A 15,903-nucleotide genomic window follows, 5' to 3' on the forward strand; every position below is an offset into this window, starting at 1 on the left:
ACAGATTTATTCAAGGTTCAGTGTCATACCGTGAGTATGACTGCTTAGGGATAGAATATCAAATGAAGAAACAAAGGAACCATAGGTGGAATGCCAGGGAGTAGTAAAAAAACTAAGAAGCAGTTAAAGGGCACAAAACAAGGCTGTGAGAGAGTTAATGAAGCTTATGTTTTTGTCTTCAGTAAAGAAGGGAAGATAATGTCCCCAGGCTGTCCTCAGGAAAGTCATTTGTGCTCTTGAGGTCAGCCCTGTCCTTTATCTGAAAACAGGATTTTCATGTATTTCAGAGTTGAAATGGCTTACCAGATCAGGGGAACTCACCTGTAAAACCTGGGCCCAAACAAGCAATTAAAATAGATTTGCCAATGAATTTTACTGTTCACAGTGTAGCCCTCCTACTAAGCAGCATTAATATCACCTGAGGATTTGGTAGAACTGCTCCCCCCAGGCCTACTGGATGAGAATCTGCATTTTAAGATTCACAGGTGATTTATACACTTACCAAAGTATGAGGAATGTTGTCTTAAGGATATTATGCAATTTGTAGCTTTTGAGAGTTTTGAGAAGGATGACCCACCTCTTATGGAATTTGGGGGACTTGAAGCAATGAGCAATGCAAGTTCATAGTGAAGGAGAGATGGACCTGGACTCATACAATGGCAGTGCTAGGTGGGTTTAATGGGGACTGGGTCTCAACCTAAAGGCCTTGGGAATCTCACTGAGTGGCTCTGTGGGTGAGCTCAGCACTAAGTGGGTGGGGGGTTCCTAGTGTAATATACTCTCCTGCAAGTAGCAAGCAGAAGCAGCCACCATGGATTGCATAAACCTTGTGGAAACAGTTAAGTGTGACAATTAGGTCAAGTATAGCTTCCAAGTAGTAATGAAGCAGAAATCAGACTTAAGAGTTGACTAGCAAATGGAAGGTGAGAAAATGTACCCAGTGAGTGGAGAGTAAGAAATCTAAAAACTCGAATGCCAAGGCAAGGAGTGACAGCAAGCTAAAGGATGAGGAACAGGGATGTTTGGTTCATTCTACTTGTGATAAGACATTTAAGTACTTAAGGGAAGAAACCAGTGAGGGGAAGATCAGATATACTTTAGTTGGTGAGGTTAGACCCTTAGTGATCTAGGATGGAGTAGAAGTGAGCAACATTTAGAAGGTAGAATCAATAGGGCTTGGTGACTGGCCAGACAGGCAGAGGTGGGAGGTGATCTCCCTAGTGTTTCTGACCCCAAAGGAGACAGAATATAGAATATATTTGTCTTAGCAAAATATAGAATAACATTTGTTGTATTGCAAGGGTTTGGCTCTGGTTTAGATTAGAATTTTGGAAGAGTTAAGTAATACCAATTTTTGAATGTTTAAGAAATACACCATCATTATTCAAGTACTGTATCTTGAAAAAGTTCTAACTGTCCTTTCGTAGAGATAGAAGAAGTATAGTAAGAAAATAGTGGAGTCAAAAGTCTAGATTCACAGCCTCTAGAATGACCTTTGGAGAGTTATTTTGACATACCTGATCTGCTTCTCCCTCTTCTGACTGGGACAAGCAGTAACACACAGAGGATCTGCAGAGGGAGTGATCCACCCTGGTGCAGCTGACAAGAGCTATGCTGTTTGTAGAGAATTCCAAAACAGTGATAAAACTGGCTAAAAGTCATCATTTGTTTATTATCACCCAGAACTGACAATTCTAAACAATATCAGGGATGAAATTCCCACCCTTGGTAACCATGGGATACTAATACCTATTGCAGAGTATAATTCATTATAGTAGAGGCTATGTAAATGGCATATAAAAAGCTATAGAATGTAACTTTTAAGCAATGTATTTTTTCAAATTATTGTGACTTGTGAGATTTGGAGAGAAAAGAGTGGTTCTGTTCACTGTTATTTAGTTCACTTTTAATTTTTTTTTAAAAAAGTACAGCTCTTAATCTGTAGAAAAAAGTACATGGTCACACTGAGTTAGTGATAGTGTCACTTTTCTTTGGTGCTTTCTTTGCCACAGAATTTCATAAAGACCAAGTGAAAAATACCATAACTGCTTTTGTGTAACATGGAAATTAAAAAATATTAATTTTGGTCAGGTAAAACCATAGAACTAAAGACAGGATCAGTTTGGATTTACTGGGTGATAAAGCCTGGTAAAATAAATAATTAATTCAGTTTTTGTATGTTTAGAAAGAAAATACTATTACCTACCTCACAAAAGAGTCTACTGAATTCTTTAAGGGCATCACATTAAAAGAGATGATTTTAGTGCTTCAATCTATGACAACTACTAACAATCAAATATTTTAACACGCTCACAGATAAGAATTGTCTAGCAAGAGTGCCAAAGGTCTACATTTATTTCTTCTTTATTTCTATGTGGTTGATAATGTGACTCATTCCATTATAAAGATTCATTGTTTAATTCGTTTCTTTTATCTTTTTTTTTCAGGGCCAAGGACTGAACTCAGGGCCTTGCACATGCTAGGCAAGCACTCTGCCACACAGCTAAAATCCCCATCCCCTATTAATTTCTACTATGTACTTGCACTTCAGTAATGTAATGGACAATTCCTTTTATAAAAGCCTTAGAGCAGCCAGAGGGTAACTCAGTGGGTAGGAATGTACTAAGCATGCTTGAGGTCCTGGGTTCTGTACCCACCTTGGATTCCATATCTACCATGCACACACACATGCACATGTGTGGACATACACACACGCACGCACGCACGCACCTTAAAGAGATAGCAAGTCTGATTACTAATTAGTCTTAGCATAAGTTTATGACACTTAGTACTTGTGAATATAGGAGCCCAATTTGCAGCTTGGAGCACATCCCAGCAGCAGCTAAAGTAACACCTACTCACAGAAGTTGACCACCCAGGCTGTTTATATTAAGTGTTGGATACCCCTTAATAATCCATATCCTTTATATGCTGCTTATAGAGGCCATTACTTTACTAAAACTAGAAGACTAAAAAAATTGTAAAGTTTATTGTTGAGAAGGCTACAATTACAAATTTTATTCAAAGAATCTCTAAAACAAAATCTTATAGCAATTACCATAGAGTAATATTTAAGTAACTAAGGTTCTATTTTACCTGATAAGATAATGACTAGAAAAGTTTCTGAATTTTTGGCACTTTGTATAGTAGACATAAGTGATATTTATATCAAAGTCCATTTGAAAATAGGGGGATAATTGTCTATTTCACTGTAGTGTACTATTTTAGAAAGAAGGGATATTAGATGACATGATTCACTCAATAATGGTTAACACATAATTTAAAGGAAACATTGATTACAGATAATAATTACTTTGGAAGGAAATCCCTTAAAAGTCACGGAAGAGGTCACTTGAGAAGAAATCCATCCTTCAGTGGGTCGTCATCTTCTACAGTAAGGCTTGCTGCACCTGTATAATGCGCTTGTCCTGATACTTCCACTATAACCGCTTTGAAGTCACCACATTTTGCTTCCTGAAAAAAGATGGAAGGAGCGTCCTATCAAAATATTTCACTCATACTGTTCCTGGCTTAAAAGTTTAACTCTTGATTTTTATCGTGTTAAAGGAACCCCAAGGGCTATGGAAAAATTTTAAGGAAAGTAACTAACGTGGTCTAATGTGTATTTTAGATATGTTTAGCATAAAATGAAGGACAAGTTGAAGAGGAGAGAGACTAGAAGCCCAGAAACCTGTTAAGAGAGAAATTTGATTCACTGGTTTAATCCAGAGGCACTAGGTAGTTTTTAGTAAAGATGGAGAAAGATAACATAATATAGAAATACTTTGGAGGTGGAAATGACTGGCCCGTTGACAATGTAGAAAGAAATTAAAAATAAGGTAAACAAGACCATGGTTTCGTGCTTGGAAGTGAAACTAATGATGCCATTAGCTAAGATGGGGAATAAGAGAGGAGTATGTGGAAGGAAGGATGGTAGCATGGACTTAAAAAATATAGTTGTAGATGGTCAGAATGCCTTTATTTTATGGGGGGCTAAGGATCAAACTCAGTGCCTCAAACATGCTAGGCAAGCGCTCTGCCACTGAATAACAGCCCTAGTCCATAGGATGGACTTTTTAACAAGTTGAGTTTGAAATACTTTGAGGACATTCATTCCTCATAGAGATGAGGATAGTGACCAGCAATAAAAGTGTTAGATCAGAAAGAGTTGCAAGACAGGAATCGTAGGGATGAAGGTTTAGGAGTCATCAGCAGCAGAGGGGTTGAGAACTGAAGTCTAGAAAGTAGAAGAAAGTGTCTAGTGGCATTAAATTGTAGATGAGATGGAAGGAAGCTAAGAATAAAATGCTGGAGTCACTTAATTGGATGGACAGGGAGCAGAAGCTGGGGCAGGGAAAGAGACTGAGAAAGTACCATCAGAGAGCCTGGAAAAGCCCAGACAGAAAGGAAAGGCTTATAGTGCATGTGAAGATACTCTGGTAAGCCTGATTAATAACTGTAAAATAAATAACGGAAAATCTTACTTGAAGTTGATTTTTACTTTCAAATCTTGTAAATAAGAACAACTAAGGTAAAGGTAAATGTCAAATATTAAAATAGGGTACAGTAATTTTATTATTTTGTTACAAAGCTGGTATAATATCAAGCACTGGTAAACTTGGCTTTGAGTGGTAGCAGTACAATGTAATAATTAACAGCATAGAGTCTGTTGAGAGAGACCCACATTCATAGCCTGGCTTTGCTACTCATGAACTAAGTTCTGACAAGTTTACCTAAGCTTTCTAATTCTCTATTTTTTCATCTATTAAAAAAGGATCATAACAGTACCAGTCTCTTAGAATTCTTACAAGGTTTAAATGAATATGGTATGTATAACATTCTTAGCTTGGAAATTGATACACAGTGATGTACCTAGTAAATATTCTATATTATTATTTTTATCTTCAGGCTCAAATTCTGAAGACATTGTGCTCCAAGTGTTCTCATATGCTATAAATGGTTTGGTATACCATAAGATCAATCTATGATCTAGGAATACCTAACTTAAAGAAAATTCCATATTCAGAAAAAAACAAACCTTGAAAATAACTGATAATTAGGATGGATTGTTTTCTATGTTAAAGGAGTAGAGATTCATTTACTACATGTAATCATTCTGGGGTAGATTTCACTTGCTACCATAAGTAGATTAATTGGCCCTGTTAACATATTTAAAATTTTATTTCAGTACAAAAATTTTGCTTTTTACAATTTTTCATGGTTTTTACATTCTATTATATAAAATAAAACACTCTGTAGATTAAAACAAAAAATAATAACAAAATCCCCAAACCATAATTTAGTGGTTCTCAAACCTTCTGGTTTCGGTACCGTTTATACCTTAAGATTTGAGGACCTCAAGGAGGTTTGGTTTATGCAGCTTATATCTATCCATATTTGTTGTACTGAGAATTAAAGATATTTGTTAATTACTTCATTAAAAACAATAAACCCATTACAGTGATTACACCTTAATGTATAAAGAAATTTTTGTGAAATATATTTGCAAAAAATTTAATGAGAAATGTGGCATTGTTTTACACTTTTGCAAACTTCTTTCATGTCTGGCTTAACAAAAGACAGCTAGATTCTTATATCTGCTTTTGCATTGAGTTGGTTGGGATATCACCCATCATGTAGTCTCTGGAGAACTTCACTGAATACATTTGAGAGAATGAGAGTGAAAAGCAATTATTATTATTATTATTATTATTATTATTATTATTATTATTATTTTAGTCTTATTATTAACAGAGTTTTGACCTTGTAGACATATGGGAAGCATGTTGGGGACTCTTAGGGGTCCCAAGACTAAACTTTGAGAACCAATATGTTAGTTGAACAGAAGTTTTTACAGGCTTGCTTTAAAATTCTATTATGAACAGGACCCAGTGGCACAACCTATAATCCCAGCTACTTGGAGGCTGAGGCAGTAGGATTGCAAGTTCAAGGCCAGCCTCATCAATCTAGGGAGATCCTGTCTCAACAACAACAACAAAAAAGGACTGGGGATATAGCTCAGTATTATAGCACCCCTGGGTTTAATCCTCAGTCACACACACACACACACACACACACAAACACACACACACAAATCTCTTCTGAGAACTCTTCACTCAGTCCTCTTCAGTTTCATAAGCAACACATTTACAAATAAGAAACAAAGGTGACACTCACCCTCACAGCTTTCCCTGTGAACACAGAGCCAGTTGCACTGCTTTTGAAGATCCTGGTTTGGTTTAGTTTTAGAAGGCCTTTATGATACTGCAGAGCAATTCGGGCTGTCACTCCTGAGCCAGTGGGGCTCCTGTCAACCTGTTTCAGCATAAAGGAAGAATGTTCAGAGTATTCTAGTTCCATAGTACCTGGTGTTTGTGGCTAACAATTACAGTTTTAATACCTGTTCATCTGCAAATACACAGATGTTGGTGGTTGGTTCCTCACTATAAGCATCTTTTCCATCTGTTAATATAGTTCCATAGAGAAAGGAAAGGTCTTCATTATCAGGATGAGTAATTTTAAACTGAAAATAACAAAATAATTATCCATATGTAAAATAAATGCTTTATTTCAAATTTATCTTTTTCAATAATGTAGATAGGGTACTCTTTTATATAATTTTTCAATCTTTACCATTTTGGGGCAAGGCATCAGATGCTAGATGCTATTCTTTAGATAGTTTTTTTTTTTTTTTTTAAATTTCTGGTTGTTATCATACTTTGGGTCCCTTCTAAGGAAACTGACCTGCATATAGCTTCAATGAAAAGAACAGTCCTCTATTATACATACACCTCAACAAACACATACTTTTTGAAGCACTGGCCCCAAGTCCACAGGCTGGCTGTAGCTAAAGCCATCGTATTTTCATTCTCAGGAGCCTGAAGGGGAGAATGTAGAAAAATCAGGCACTAAAGATCTAGAGCTGAGGTTAATTCCAGTGATAGAGACAAGGACTGTGAGAGGCCATGAGCAAATAAAAGTTAAAAGGATCTAGAAGATTTGGGGTAAGAGAAGCAATTGAACAGGGGAAAAAAGAAAGATACTGTAGAGGATGAAGTCAGTTGGTTCCATGAAAAACAGCAGACACAGAAGCTGGCACTGGCCGAGTTGGTAGGTCCTCAGTGGTAAGGAACATTAAGACCCAAAAGTGTAATGCTCCCAGGTTTTCTTGGGAGATCTACTTGTTTAACTTTCCCCGAGTTTCTATAATTCCAATTGTCTAGTAGACTAATAGTACTATGATCTTCTCCATTTATTCTTATAATTAGTATATTTCACTCCCACTTACCTGTTATTTTTAAAAAATTGAACATATCTAGATTCTTAAAAGCCAAAGAGTCCATTTAAAACCACGATAAACAGGCCTGCATATTGGATCTTAGCTTTCTGAGCCCCTGAGCCCAACTCCACTGAAGTACTACTCCAACACACTGTTCACAGCTTCACAAGTATGTCCCCCATCCTTCCCACCACTAGCTCAAGCTCCTGGGAGATAAGGTAGGGTTTGTTCTTCCTTTGGGTCTCTAGCATCTAGCATATGTCTGACATGTAATAAGTTCATGCTAAATGTTTGTTAAAAGAAAGAAGGAAAATTTATATTAACTTTAGCCCTTCCCCCCACAGATGGTCTTTCCCTAAATTTGCATCAGCAGTATTGATGGTCAGCAATTGACAAAGTAGTTCTACTATCTGATACATCAGCAATAGAACTTCATATTTTTCTCAAAATCTCCCCTCTATCAGGGTCCACCCTTGTCACTACCATCTGTGTGAGAAGTTCAGACTTTATGGGGAAGTACAAAATTACTACTTTTACATGTCTTTTTCTTCTCAATTTCATAACAAATGGAATTATTGTATGCCAGTTTTTAAAACTATTAGCTTTCTGCTTGATAGAAAAAAATATAATTTTTGCTCTTTAAAAGTTCCTGACTAAATAATATCCACATAAAGTTTCAGAAAAATGAAAATTTAGAATAGCAATATTGCTGAAAGCCACAGCCGAGTCTGTATGGCCCCTGGCATTTTGCCAACAGTATTGATTGACAGGCGAGGCATTACTATCCGCCTCTGCGGCAACTTTTGAGTTCTCGCACTATTTTGGAGTTCTCCTGGGGATTTCCGGGGATTCCCCGAGAGTTCCCATTGGTTGGGGAAGTGCAGGAGGAGGGATTTCCGGGAGAAATATTTCCGGCTGGGGCTTCCTGGACAAGCCTCGTGCATTCGGGAGGATTCCCCGGGAGCTGTGTGAAGTGTTTTCCTGCAGTTTAAAAATAAAGTTTGTTCCTGCTTCAGTGGCTCGTGATTTGTGCCCAGCCAGACTGCGGCACAATATAGCATATATTTTCATTTGTTACTTAAGTTTTTAATTAAAGCCAAGAGTGTTGAGTCCGTTAGAAATTACGAGTGCAAGTATAATAGACATTGCCTTTCACAAGTTAATTTTTACTATTAGTAATTAAATATTTAGGTGTCAAAACATTCAAATTATGTATTTTATCTCTAAGTTCTTACTTCAAGGTAAAATGGCAGACTTGTGCTAGAAATAATATTATTGACTCATTATTGAAACTGATTTTTATCAAAATGGTTTTATCCCAAGCACAAACTAGTTAGTTGAATAGTTATTTGAGTAACTTCTAGGCAATACAAGAAAAATTCACTAAGAAAATTTTTCATTAATTTCTTATTGAAATAAGAGTTTTTATCAGATCTAATAACCACATATAGCAAATACAGAATAACCACATAGAGCAAAACACATGAGCTTCAACTTAATGGAATATTGTATAATATATTTATTGTAATTTCAAATAACCATGAGCCATATCATCATAGGTATATTAAAAAGTGACTAAGAGTTAACATTTATTGCTATTATTAAGGACCAGGCAATATTCTAAGTCTTTTACGTGTATTAACTTATTTCACTTTTATAACAACCCTAAAAGCAGATATTGTATAATATCTGCTAAAAATTGGGGCGTGCAGAGGTTATGTAACTTGTACAAGGTTATGAATATTATAAATGGCAAAGCCAGAGCTCACCAGTAGCCTTGCTCTAGAACCTAAGATTTTAACCAGTACCCTATTAAGATACTTAATGGACATGATCATTCTATTTCTCCATGCCACAGAGGGAGGTTATTTGCTATTATGGCAGTGACTGGACTGACCTGAGCTTTCACTGCTTCTGTCACTGCACTCGCTGTGTTCACAAGGTCTCTTGTCTTTGCAGAACATACATCAAGTCCAAACTTTTCTGCACTAACCAGTGCATAAAATGCTCCACCATATGCAATGTCCACCACCACCTTTCCATGTCCAGGAACATCCACCATGAGATCTTAAAAAGATGTGTTTGAAAATCAGTTTGTTTTTAGTATTTTAGCAAAACATTCACAGCATTTTAAATATTCAAATGTTTATTCTGTGGGAGAACTGAGGCTGGCTTTGAACTCACCATTCTCCTGCAACAGCATCCCAAGATGCTGGGATTACCAGCATGAGCCACCGTACCCAGCTTGCAGGGAGAACTTTTGCTATCATGAAAAGGAATGAAGTAGAAATCCATTTTTCAAAAGAGTGAGTATCAGGTAATGATGGGTGCATCTTTTTATTTTTAACTTGATGATGTTTGCATTAAGTTGTAAAACATTTGAATGCTGTCACACCCCATATCATACATACATATTTGTTAACTACTATGAAGCCCTTTTCTGAGAAACATCATAGAGACCAAGGGAGGGAAAACCCTCAGGTATAAAATTGATCCTTATAAAGGAAAATGTAGGTCCCTGATTTTACTACTAGTAACAGTTTAAAATAGAATTTGAATTCTACTCACAAATTGGTTTTCTTCAAATGCTAGGTCAAAACAAAATTTTTGAAAGAATTTTTTTCTATAAATTATATACAAATATCATCTGCATGTTTTCATCTCAAAGTGATTCTGCAAAGACTCAGGAAAAAGCCATTGTACAATAGCAGACATCACATAGTGTTATTTTTGTATCAGGATTTTACATATCTAAAGTTCCACCTAAAGGTCAGTTCTTTGAAATCCTTTATCTGCATTTCCAAAGGAATGGGTTGGAAGATGTTTTGGGACATTAAAAGTGTTTCTACCTGTTTTAGTAAGATTTTTGCCACTATGACCAAAAGACCTGAACAGAACAACTTTAGAGGAGGAATAGTTTATTTGAGGCTCTTGGTTTCAGAGGTCTCAGTCCATAGTTGGCAGACTCCATTGCTCTGTGCCTGAGATAAGGCGGAACATGAAGGTAGAAGGGAGTGACAGAGGAAAGCAGCTCAGAACATGACACTTGGGAAGCACAGAGAGCAATATTCATCAGGGACAAAATATATATCCTAAAGGCACATCTCCAGTGACCAACTTCCTCCAGCCACACCCCACCTACCTACCTACAGTTACCACCCAGTTAAACCATTCAAACAGATTAATACACTGATTAACCAAGCATTTCTAAATTTTCTTGCATTGTCTCATATGTGAGCTTTTGGGGGGCACCACATATCCAAACCATAATGGTACTTCTTTTGATATTTTCCTCTCTTCCTTCTCCCCAATTCAAGCTGGTCTGGTGGTCCCTGCCTTGGGGAAGGCACCTGGCAAGGGAGAAAGTAGATCTTTTTTTTTTTTTTTTTAATGGAAACCTAATTCTCAGGGGAAAGGCATTTGTTGGCTAGAGTGTCTGAAGGGAGAAATATTTCTATTAGCTGATAATTTCTTTTGGATTAGGGAGAGAGGAGGCTAAATGTCCTGAGTACAGAGGACTGTATTGACTTCCCCACAGCACCACAGGAGGGCATCAGGGTGGAACAGCACAGCCAACCAGGAGCAGGAGTGCAGGGGATGAGGACAAGGGCCACATGGAGTAGACTGACCAGCTTCACTTCACTGGTCAGCTGTGCAAGCTAGGCCAAAGGGCCCTCCTCTGAAGCGTGGCACTTTGAGGAAAACTTTGCTCACACATATAACATGTATGGGGCCAAGTCACCCAACAGGACAGAGTGGGCTCTCAACTTTAGAAAATAAGTCGTGAAAAAGAAAATATTCCTTGTGTACCTGAGTTTTACAGAGTAATACAGCAATACCAGTATACTAGGAGTTAGGTCTAATCTACAGAAGTCCTTGTAACATATGTGTTGAAATAAAGAAAATTTATAATCAAAAGAATGAAATGTGCCTGTGGATCTTAACAGCAACATTGAAAAATGTCTTCATCTTGATGTGGATGCAACCTGAAATCAGGATTAAGGAAAGGAGAATGAGGAAGTAAGTAGTAATAAAGGACTGCTGAATATGGAAACCTATGGTTAAATGATGGGTGTGAGCGTGTAGATTGGTACCTACCAGAGGGCAGGAGTAACAGTCTGTGACTTAGTCTGCCTGTACCATCTTCTTGACTGTGTAGCTAAACAAGCCATTGGCCCCAATCCTGCACCAGGGAGGAGAGGGAGAGCTGGCTCAAGTGGTCACTGAGCCTGTAACTGCTCCCCTAGCCCACCCTCTTTAAAATCTTGGGCTCTAGTTTTCTTAGAATGGGCAATTGGGTAAGATAATATATCTGAGTTTCAATTTCCTCTTTTTTAACTTCTGTCCATTAATATTATTCCATTAATATTTTATTTTTTAATCAGAAATTTACTAACATTAAAAATTAAGATATTTATTTCTCATGTGACTACATCTTAAGTGCCAGGTATGTTCACATTGATTCATTACATTAATGTTGTAATTACTACAGCCCTAAGAGATTGTACTATATTATTTACTGTCTTCACATTATTCTCTGTTACGCACAAAATCAGTGGTGGAGCTTGGAATCAAACTTGGGATGAGGTGACTCCAACACCCAAACCTTTTCCACTAAAATATACAACCTCTATTTAGAATTCAATCCAAAATTTAAGGTTTTTCCTTTTATTTTATACAAGCTTATCACTACAATTTTAATTTGATTTACTTCACCTGAGATTTAGTGGCTACCTACTATATGCTAATTATTGTATATGATCTAAGAGGTATACAAGAAGTAAAATAAATAAAACATTGCCTTTGCCCTTTTTGGGGTTCAGTTGGACAAGAAAGACATTTTAAAACATGCCATATGTGTGAACAAGGTATTATACATTAGTTTTCCAGAAAATTGATAAACATCTCTTCAAACAACAAACACTTTAAGGATGAGAGGGAAGAAATCTGATTGGCCTCACTTATTATGGCTTTGGTGTCCTTGTGTATAAAATGGAATTGCTATTTTCCCTAAGAGTTGTTTTCAGAATTCTACATGATAATGTGTGGGCAGTGCCTGGTACAGATTAGGGATACAATACATCTTAACAATAAAGACAAACGTTTAATTTCCAGTGAGAATAAGTTTCTCAAGGGGCACAGACAGCTACATTTGCAAATCAGCATATTCTTCTAAATTTCATTTATTTAGTTACTTATTCAATAAATATTCATTGATTACCTACTATTGTAGGCAATTGGAACACAGTAAACAAAACATAGGAGAATGCCCTTTAGTGTTGTGTTGGAGATAAACTCGGCAGCCCTCTGAGGTAGGTACTGCAGTCATCCTCATTTTACAGACTGTGACATGGAGGCATGGACTTTCCTGCCCATGGTCACTGAATATGGAGATGCAAAGCAAGTGACCTTGAATACTGCCATCTGCCTTTTATGCAGTTTTCCAAGTAGAAAATATAGGATTTCATTTTCTTTATTCAAAGTGACCATTACTATCCACCAATTATTGTGATGTCACATGGAGATGCTCTCAGAAACTATTGTCCTTGAGGGGTTGGCTTCCCCTGCCCTAACTGACCCAGAATTATGATGTAGTTGGTGACCAGCTGTCAATTCCCACAATATCTAGTGCTTTTAATGCAGCTGGGGTTACCTAGGGGAAAACTAGGTAGCATCAGTAAACCATTGAGGGTTTTTTTAGATGCAATTCTAAACATAGATTCTGTCTCCCTCAAATGCCAATTGGAATGTGACACTATTCTCTCCTAAGGGGAAAATGGCATCAATTTCCCCACAGGCATCCATCATCAACTTGTGTGCTTAAATTGCCTAAGTTTGCTCTGAGACTGAAAAATGCCTGTTCTAGTCTCATTCACAGCCCAATTCCTCTCAACAATCCTACACATCCTGCAATCTTTCCACCTCAAGGAACACATTTTATATAGTTTTAAAATTCTAAGTATACAACATACTATCATTTAAACCTAACAAACTCTATGAGATAAATGAAGAAACAAGCTCAGAGAGGTTGAATAATCTAAGGATGCACAGTTTTAAGTGGTTGCAGGATCTGAACCCAGGCCATGTCCCTGTTCTTAAAGCAATTAAGAACAGCAACATCTGTATCTTCACTTCATTCTTTAATTCTTATCCAAAGAGGAAAGGCACTTTTAACAGAAGAAAAGACCATATTTAGTAACTCATTAGGGGTAATAATGTGTTTATCAAACATACTTTGGAGCCCTGGTATGGCTATTCTTTGCTGTTTCCTTGACCCTAGTGTGCTTTGCTTTATTCAACTGTGAAGTCTAGGAATGCAAGAAAAGGCCTAAAAGGCTCTCAGTAAGCAAAACACCAATTCTTCACCGCTCCAGGATCTCCTGCGGTTTAACTGAACTGCACGCGCCGAATCTGCAAAGCTTAAGATGCTGACACAGTTTGCAGTGATTTGGAATCACCTTTTTTATTGGTTGCAGGGGCATGCGGAGTGTGTTAGTTGCACCGCTTGGGTTCCAACCCAGAGAGACAGTTAATGTGGTTAGTTTCGTTCCGGATAGAGGATGGAGGGTCCCGCCAGTTACCTGAGGCCAGCACGAAGGCCGGGACGCTGTGGAAGCGCACAGGGCCACAACTGCAGCCGCCCTTACACTCCACAAAAGCGGTCACCAGCCCGCATGGGCAGTGGATGTTGACACGGGCCTCGCAGGTGCCGGCTGGGGGTGCAGGCACCAACCCGAAGTCGAGGGCGAAGCGGCCAAGCGCCAGCACTGCGTGGCCGCACATGGAACTGTAGCCCTCGTTGTGCAGGAACAGAACGCCCAGGTGAGCGTCCGGAAGCTCGCTCTGCACCAGGACAGCTCCGTACATGTCCCGGTGACCCCGGGGCTCGAACATGAGTCGCCGCCGCACGTAGTCAAGGTGCTGGCGCATGTAACGCCGCTTGGCCAGCAAAGTGGGCCCTTCCACCTCTGGACACCCAGCCAGCACAATGCGCAGGGGCTCGCCGCCCGTGTGCATGTCCACCACCGACAGCGCCGGCGTCCCCGGGTCGTGTGGGGGTAGGCGGGGCACGGCTAGCGCGCTCTCCATTGTCGGTGTCCAGCAGCTCCACCACTGCCCAGCGGTGCTCGCCCAAGGATAGGAACCTACAACTCACCCTAACCCAGAAGGCTAGTGGGCGTGGCAGCCTTAGGGGCGGGGCATTGAGACTAAACCAGGAAGTGTGGGCGGGGCTTCTGGCGGTCGCCCGGGTTACCAGGAGGCGGAGCCGTCAAGGCTGCTGTAGCCCGGATGTCCGAGTGCCCCTGTCGCCTCCACTGATCCCGGAGCTGCTTGAAGCAAACCTTCCAGCGGTCAATGGGTGAGTGGTCACGGGATTTGGAAGAGTTTATTTTAGTCCCGGCTTCTTTCCTACGCAGTCGGCTCCGGTATGGCTGCGGATGGGCAGCCATCTATAGCGGCTCATTCTCTCCTTGGTTCCCACCTGCCGTGGAGCCGGGCCCTGGACACCTCCTGGGGTTGGGTGGTGTCTGCTCCTGACAGGCTGCAAGGGGGCGCGGGCTGTTATCGGGGGAAGGCCCAGCCTTTTGTTGTTCTGTATGAAATGTCACTTCAGTCCCTTTGTGTAATGCGGAGGAAATGCATTAATGAATTAAGAGCGCGGGCGTTAGAACAGAACAACAGTAAAGGAGCAGAAGCTAATTACTACATAGATTAATATCTCCTGCTTCATTCTCCGCGCTTTAAGTTTATAGGGTCCTTCACAGACAGACCGTTGGGGGGAAAAATCTTCTAAAATTTTAACCATTGTTCAGTAAAGGAAATTAAAGGGGAAATTGAACAGACTTTTGGAGCCTGGGTTTTGTTTGGTAGATGGTGAGCTGTTGCTTTCAGTTTATCGTACAGGATATTTCAGGTCTTGGATCTCGAGAAACATTAGATTATGTACCTTCAAGAAGAATTACTAAGCATTTACTAGATATAAAGCCCTTGCAGAAGCTTCCAATTCTTTAACTTTTGCCTTCTTGAAACATTTATTTTCATGTATTTAGAATCCTGTAATTGATTATAGTTGCCTATTTTAAAAAGCGACAAAGAAGCTCATGTGTTTACAAAACTAAGTCCAATATTTGATAAAATCAAAAACACTAAACTTGAGACATTTTACCTAGTGTCTTTTCTGTTTATTTTTCAGCAGCAGCAGGAGAAATAAATGGAATTTGAAAGGTGAAAAGGCCTTTAGATAAGGCAGTCTCAATTGTGAAATCATGAAGAATTTGGGAAAAGATTGTTCTAGTCATAAAATGCATTATTTTCCAAATCAATTCACATTTATACCATAGTTGATTTGGATTTATTCCACATTAGGCTATAGGTTCTTAGAAAGCAGGGACTCTGTCATGCTTCTCTGTGGACCTTTAGTGGCCCTTAACTAGTGAAAATGATCTCAGTACGTGTTTATTCAAAGAATAAGCTAGTGCATGAAGGGAATCAGATGTCACGTATGAAAAACTCCTCCAACAATTTTTCCTGGTGGATGAGATCCAAGATGATCTGTAGGTCCTAAGTTTTTTGGTAAAGAAGACTTATTTCCCTCCCACCTACTCCCCACTCCCACCCCTACC

General features: G+C 38.9%; 2 protein-coding genes across 5 annotated transcripts in view; one reads left to right on the top strand and one right to left on the bottom strand.

Annotated features, from left to right (window-relative positions):
- Nucleotides 1-1,922: 1,922 nt before the first annotated feature.
- L3hypdh (trans-L-3-hydroxyproline dehydratase) lies at nt 1,923-14,455 on the bottom strand. The gene is made up of 5 exons (XM_015480945.2): nt 13,861-14,455; nt 9,177-9,346; nt 6,401-6,523; nt 6,178-6,315; nt 1,923-3,474 (listed from the first exon to the last, which is right to left on the bottom strand). The coding sequence occupies exons 1-5, from the start codon at nt 14,366-14,368 to the stop codon at nt 3,349-3,351; spliced, it is 1,065 nt and encodes a 354-aa protein (XP_015336431.1). The 5' UTR covers nt 14,369-14,455; the 3' UTR covers nt 1,923-3,348.
- A 28-nt stretch (nt 14,456-14,483) lies between these two features.
- The window catches only part of LOC107138325 (JNK1/MAPK8 associated membrane protein), a 22,037-nt gene continuing 20,617 nt past the window's right edge, over nt 14,484-15,903 (top strand). For 2 of the 4 annotated variants that reach the window (XM_015480946.2, XM_048793525.1), the window contains exon 1: nt 14,484-14,639. In XM_015480946.2, coding sequence (XP_015336432.1) covers nt 14,636-14,639 — 4 coding nt within the window. In that variant the 5' untranslated portion in view covers nt 14,484-14,635. The remainder of the gene's footprint in view (nt 14,640-15,903) is intronic. The other 2 variants (XM_015480947.2, XM_048793524.1) reach the window with 2 other exon arrangements.

Source organism: Marmota marmota, unplaced genomic scaffold, assembly GCF_001458135.2.
Source record: "Marmota marmota marmota unplaced genomic scaffold, marMar, whole genome shotgun sequence".
Taxonomy (NCBI): Eukaryota; Metazoa; Chordata; class Mammalia; order Rodentia; family Sciuridae; genus Marmota; species Marmota marmota.

Bases quoted from the DNA above. Each gene is read 5' to 3' on its own strand.
- L3hypdh (XM_015480945.2), bottom strand. From the start codon at position 14,368: ATGGAGAGCGCGCTAGCCGTGCCCCGCCTACCCCCACACGACCCGGGG. The intron at 9,347-13,860 runs GTAACTGGCGGG...CATCTTTTTAAG, and splicing joins GGCCTTCGTGCTGGCCTCAG to ATCTCATGGTGGATGTTCCT. The intron at 6,524-9,176 runs GTCAGTCCAGTC...TGTTATTTTCAG, and splicing joins CAGAAGCAGTGAAAGCTCAG to TTTAAAATTACTCATCCTGA.